The 6,291-nt window shown below is 44.5% G+C and overlaps 1 protein-coding gene across 1 annotated transcript; it reads left to right on the top strand.

The window, feature by feature from the left end:
• The first annotated feature begins 768 nt into the window (after positions 1–768).
• akap17a (A kinase (PRKA) anchor protein 17A) lies at positions 769–6,271 on the top strand. The gene is made up of 7 exons (XM_052081666.1): positions 769–954; positions 1,796–2,144; positions 2,260–2,478; positions 2,591–2,803; positions 3,456–3,604; positions 3,707–3,947; positions 4,211–6,271. Exons 2-7 carry the CDS (start codon positions 1,818–1,820, stop codon positions 5,030–5,032), a joined length of 1,971 nt encoding a protein of 656 aa, XP_051937626.1. The 5' UTR covers positions 769–954; positions 1,796–1,817; the 3' UTR covers positions 5,033–6,271.
• Positions 6,272–6,291: the final 20 nt, after the last annotated feature.

Below are 6,291 nucleotides of genomic sequence, written 5' to 3' on the forward strand. Positions count from 1 at the left end.
ATCATCTAGTCTAAATTAATTTGCAAGATCACTGCATGCTTAAGTCTCACCCTGGGTTTATAGTTGTTTCAGGCCGCTTTTATATGACTGCTTATTTGGGCGAGAGAGCGGCTCTGACTGCAGCTACTGACCTACATACACAGCGAAGGGAGTAATGCCTGTTATGTAAATTTCCCTGGCATCAATTCAGGGAATGGGTGCCATTGGTCCTCACATTCGACTAATCCATATTCAATCTAGCTCACATTCAGTCCCCAAAAGCCATATCCTGTGTGTGTTCCATTGATGGAGCCCAATATGCAACTCGAGAGAATTGTACCTCCAGACCTCCAGCAATGGACTACAATTCTACACAATTACAAACCAAACAATTAAGATTGTGTAAGCGGTCATAATTCTGTGGAAATTTGCGATGTAATTTTTTTTCTTTTATTATTTTTTCAAATTTGTGGTCGCAAGTAATGATTTTTTTTTTCATCCACTGGAGGCTAGCCTAGAACCAATCAATCATAAGGGCAATACAGCCTCAACAAGCCTATCAGATAATGGAAGGATAATACTAATAATAATTATGTAATAATAATTTAATGTGTTTTTGTATTTTACAATAACAATTTGATAACATATCAATGCCAGTCTAATTTAATTTTTTTTTTTTTTTTTATTTTGGAATTCATCGTAATAATTTGTAATACTGACAAATTTCCACGTAGTGTCGCTGTTCTAAACAAGCAGAGGTGTTGCGCGATACTTGTTGGTCCTCTCTCAGGTCAAAGTTGGTATGATGCGGAAGTGGCTTCTCTTGTGTTCATTTGATCCCGCAGCTCGTTGGCTGTCCTCAAAATCATTTTATTGTCTTTTATCGCGAAGTTGCCAGATGTGTGATCGTTTGATTTTTTTGTTATAAGAGAAGTTTTAAGAGCTTCGTTTATATTGCACGCGCGGGGTTTTAAGGTAAGTGCGAGTCAAGGAACTATCCATGCTAACACGGGTAGCCTGTAACCAACATGTACGTACTGGATACCTCGCAGTAGGCAGCGTACCGCTAGTACCGCCGAATTGAAATATTTCTCTCATAATTCAATATCATATTGTCCGTAACATTTCTGACATTAAAATATTATTCATTCGATGTCAAATGTGGCACGACGGTTTACTAAAAACTAATTCCTTATCGAGACCTTGAATGCGCGCCTGTCGAAGTTGGATGGCTTCCTGGTAAGCGCATGAAAATTAGTACAGTATACGAGGTGTGACCAAAAAAAAACCCCCCAAACATAATTCAAACCATAAGTTTTCCCCCTCTTTGTGGGCCAAACGACCGACCGGCATACTACAGAGAGATTCTGCAGTGATTGCTTTGTTCACTTCACGAGAAGAGTCAAAATTTATGTCAAGAAAACTCAAGGCTGCTCACACTACAATGAGCATCTGACAGTTCCTGACTGAGAAGAACAGCATGATGTGTTCTTATTTTTCTCTGCCTCATTCCCCTAAGATCAAGGGTGTCATCTAGGTCAAAGTATTAAAACACTGTGATTTTCAAGTTATGATCCTTTATCGGTGTTAACTTCATTGCTACTTGCATATGTGTGGGATCAAACGATGACCTGAATGATTACTTGCATTTAAAATGTAAAGTTTTATTTTTCCTCTTAACTCTAAAACAGGATTGTAAGTCGTCTTGGTGGCTCGTTCACTGAATAACGCATAGCCTAAGAAAAACACTGTAGCCTGGATTCTTAACACTATTCAGTTATTTCTAATCATAACAGTCTTCTCAAACCTCCACCAGGTTTCAAGTGCTGTCTGTCACAATGACCACCATCGTCCATGACACCACAGAGGCGGTGTGCCTCTCTGCCGAGTACAACATGTACTTGAAGCCCATCGCCAAAATGACCATCAGCGTGACACTTCCACAGCTCAAGCTGCCGGGAAAGAGCATCTCCAACTGGGAGGTAATGGAGAGAGTAAAGGCCATGGTGGTGCCCGACCAGTTCTCAGCCCTGCGGGTCTCCAAGAGCACCATGGACTTCATTCGTTTTGAGGGAGAAGTGGAGAACAAAACGGTTGTTAAGAGTCTGTTGAGTCGCCTGGATGGGAAGAGCATCAAACTTAGTGGATTTACTGATGTACTGAAAGTAAGGCTCAAAAAGGACACTTTGCTTGGATGAGTACAACTGATAAATGCTTTTACTGAGCTAAAATTAATATGGAAACAGCTTGAAAGATTCTGATTTTTTTTTATCCTCCCAGGTTCGTGCCGTGGAGAACAAAGTGGACTTCCCAACAAGACACGACTGGGACTCTTTCTTTCGAGATGCCAAAGACATGAATGAAACTCTTCCGGGTGAGCGACCGGACACGATTCACTTGGAAGGTCTGCCCTGCCGCTGGTTCAGTCAGAAACAAAGCGGTTTTCCCGATCGTCCGTGTGAGGAGGCTCTCATCGCTGTCTTTGAGGCCTTTGGCAAGGTACACCTGTTTCAGTACCGTTGAAGGATTGTTTTGAACATATTCAAACACACAAAATATATTTTCATTGCTTCTGATGATGGAAACAAATAAACGTTATTTGTTGATTCAGGTGCGCAACGTGGACATCCCGATGCTGGATCCGTATCGGGAGGAGATGCTGGACAAAAACTTTAATACTTTTAGTTTCGGGGGCCATCTGAACTTTGAGGCTTATGTGCAGTATCACGAATACTGCGGCTTCACCAAGGCCATGGACACGATGCGCGGCATGAAGTTGATGCTGAAAGGAGATGATGGAAAGGCAGTGGCCTGCAACATCAAGGTACGGTAAACGCCACTCTCCTGCTCAACGCCACATAAGCCGGCACACCACTCCTTTTATTCCTGATCATGAATTGATTGACCAACTTGCCCCTATTAAACACGATTCATTTTAATTCTGCAAGTAATTTAGACGTCATAAGTGAGCCGTATGAGAGGCAACAAGTGTGAGACGGTTGAGCTTGTTTCAGCTCAGAGTCACCGGGCTCCTTTTAATGTAATGAGAATCAAAGCGGCTCATGTCGTGTCGGGAGGGAGGCTAATTCAAATGAGTATGAAAGGTCTGCTGCACAAATCTGTACTTAGAGATAAGCTCGAGTTACATTTGTTTACTAAGAGGCCAAACACAATCCATTTCCTTTTGCTTGGAGTTTGTGAAAAGTGCTATATAAATAGAATGTGCTTATTATTACCAAATATAATGCATTGTTTCCATTACCATTTCGACCATTTTGTATTTGTTTTGGTACAGATCAGTTTATCACTATCAATTGCTGATAAGTGATCGTGCTTCAGCCTCCCAGTATAAAAAAATATATATAACCGATCATATGGACATAAGATCATACAAAAAATATATAACCGACGTGTGGACAACAATAAACTAATTTAAAGTTGCTCAAATCCAGATTTGGTTTCTGTATTCTCTCCAGGTGACGTTTGACACCACAAAGCATCTCGGCGAGTCAGCTGTGAAGAAGCGAAACCTGGAGAGGCTCAAGCTGCAGGAGTTAGAGAAGCAACGAGAGGACCAGAAGCGGCGGGAGAAAGAAGAAGAAGAGCGACGTAAAGAGCAGGAGCGGTAGGAAACACCCCCCCACCTCCCCTCAAAGATAACACGATGAGAAGGTGTGTGATACTATTCCAGCCGATATTGAACCAGCCCAAACGGGCTCTTTTGCAGGAAACAGAAGGAGCAGGAAGAAGAGGAGCGGGAGCGAAAGAAGGAGGAGAAGCAGCGCAAGCGTGAGCAGAAGCTGCAGGAGAGAGAAGAGAGGAGGAACATGAAGAGGATGAGGAAGCAGCAGGAGGAGGAGCAGAAGAAGCTTCAGATGAAGATCGCCATGGAGGAAAGGAGGCTTCTATTGGCCCAGCGCAACCTGGAATCAATCCGCCTCATCGCTGAGCTGCTGGCCAGAGCCAAGGTACCTTTGCATGCCGCTACCTCACATGATCTACAGGGTGGGCCATAAGTTTCCATAAGTTTGAATACCTATGGTACCTGTGACCTTTTGGGTATCCTAAACATAAAATATTCATACATGTTCCTATGAATGCAACTGATGGACCACCAGTCCAGTAATTTACCAAGGTTGGAGGGGTACAGAGCCATAGTCACACTTATTGTAGAAGCCTGTGTAGCAACCTGTCTGTCTTAGTTCCTTACAAGACTTCTCCTTCATCCAAGGCGGTCAAGCAGCAGCAGCAGGAGAAGGAACGCGCCGAACGCGAGGAGCACGAAAAGCGGGAGAAGGCTCGGCAGGAGGAGGAGCGGGTCCGTCGCGAGCAGCAGGAGGCGTGCCGGCGCAAGCAGCAGGAGGAGCTCCTCAAGGTGGAGCTGGAGAAGGAACGGGCCTTGGACCTCCAACGGCGGGAGAAGGAACTGAGGGAGAAGCTGCTCTCCAACATGCTGAAGAACACCGGCGAGAAGGAGCAGGTGAACTCTGGAGGGAGCAAAGAGGCCCCAGATCCTGGCAGGGAAGATGCATCTCTGCTGGCCCTGGGTCAGGTAAACGGATTGAAGGCAGCAGAGGGCAAAGAGAAACCAGTCTCCACACCTTCCGAAATGTCAGGAAAAGGCAAAGGGACAAAGGTGAGCAAGGTGGCTGATGATGTGAAGAAGACGAAGGAGGAGAGGAGGAAAGAGGAGGCGAGGAGCCAGTACAGCAAGGAGCGTGACCGCAGCTCCAGGAGGCTCCATTCCAGCACCAGCAGGAGGAGAAGGAGCAGGAGCAGGACCAGCAGCCACCGCAGGACCTCCAGGAGGAGCGACAGCCCGCGCCGCAAGAGGAGGCACAGCCACAGCCACTGGAGCAGAAGCACAAGCTCCAGCCGGGACCGGAGCAGGAGCAGCGGAGGGAGGAGCTACAGCAGGGGAAGGAGCCGCAGGCACAGTCACCGTCGATACAGCAGAGACAACTCCAGGAGCATCAGCCGGGACAGAGGTCGCCACGACCGAGGACACAGGCGGCGCAGCTCCAGTCAAGACAGGAGTCACTCCAGAAGATGAACACGCTCCTCTTGGCATGTTGCAGCCAAGTTCTTCATTTTGACTTTTGGAAATTAAATGAAGAGCATATTTCAAAGACGCACAAACAGCGCGAGCATTGTTTTTCACACTAACATCAACTCAAGTTTACTTGTACATTGTTAGCCATCCTTTCCACACTCACTTGACATTGCATTGGCTTCATCGTGAAACAACATTATCTCACCTTTCTATTACTTTTTTTTCCAAAGGTGATAGGTGGGGGAGCATCTGGTGTTGCTCTACTGTAAATTTCAAACTTGCAAACAACTTACCCGATGCATCTCCACCAGTAGATGGCAGTGATGCCCCATTCTCAATACAAGATCAGCACCGTTTGCGTCCATTGGGACAAGTGGCTGCGTTTTGTGCAACCTATCATTTCTTTTACCACTTTTACTCTGTTCTTTATTTCTCTTGTGGGTCTTGAAATTGCCAAAATTCTCTAAAACGCTTGGCCGTGAATGAGGTCATGCACAATTAATCCAACAAATCAGACAGACTAAAAACATGAGATGAAATTCTTAAATAGCTTTTTCAAGTTCCAGAGGGAAAGAGAAGAATTGTTTCACTCATCTAACAGTATTTGTGCATTAGTAACATGAAAAAAAAATTAACAGCAACTACTTGACTCATAGGAATGCACTTGGAAAACTGAACTGTGTTTCGGATTAGCCCCTCAGACACTCTGTGACCACTTCTGCTGCAACTGATGTCTTGCTGGAAGAAGCGAACCACCACAAATGTGAACTACTGACCACTTGAAAACAGTTCTCAGCTGCCTCAAATGTTGTTTTTTTTTTTTTAAGTTTGTCTTGAAGCAGCCGGAGAAAACTCAGGATTTACAACCAACGGAATGCTTCCTGAAAATGGTTGAAACACATCTTTATTTCCCTAAAGGCATTTCTTCTTCTTTTTTAATTTTTTAAATAAGATTTTCTGATTGTATGAAAGCGTTCTTGTTCTTTTAGTGTGACCGACTTGCGAGATGAAAGCTTAGGAGAAAGAGTGACTAAATTCTTTGAAGCTGATTAAGCATGCAGCCCAGTTTCCAGAACAAGAGGAATGTTAGAACTCTTGACATGGTGGCTCTTGATAAAATTGCAAGGGACTCAAGATACTCTCTGTCACTCGCTTAGAATTTTGGATTTGTCAAATCAAGAGTACTGTGCAGCCAGGAGGATGCTCACGACAAAGTAAATAAAACTTCTAGGCTTTATATGTTCGTTCACAATGCTCTG

Source organism: Hippocampus zosterae, chromosome 12, assembly GCF_025434085.1.
Source record: "Hippocampus zosterae strain Florida chromosome 12, ASM2543408v3, whole genome shotgun sequence".
Classification (NCBI taxonomy): domain Eukaryota; kingdom Metazoa; phylum Chordata; class Actinopteri; order Syngnathiformes; family Syngnathidae; genus Hippocampus; species Hippocampus zosterae.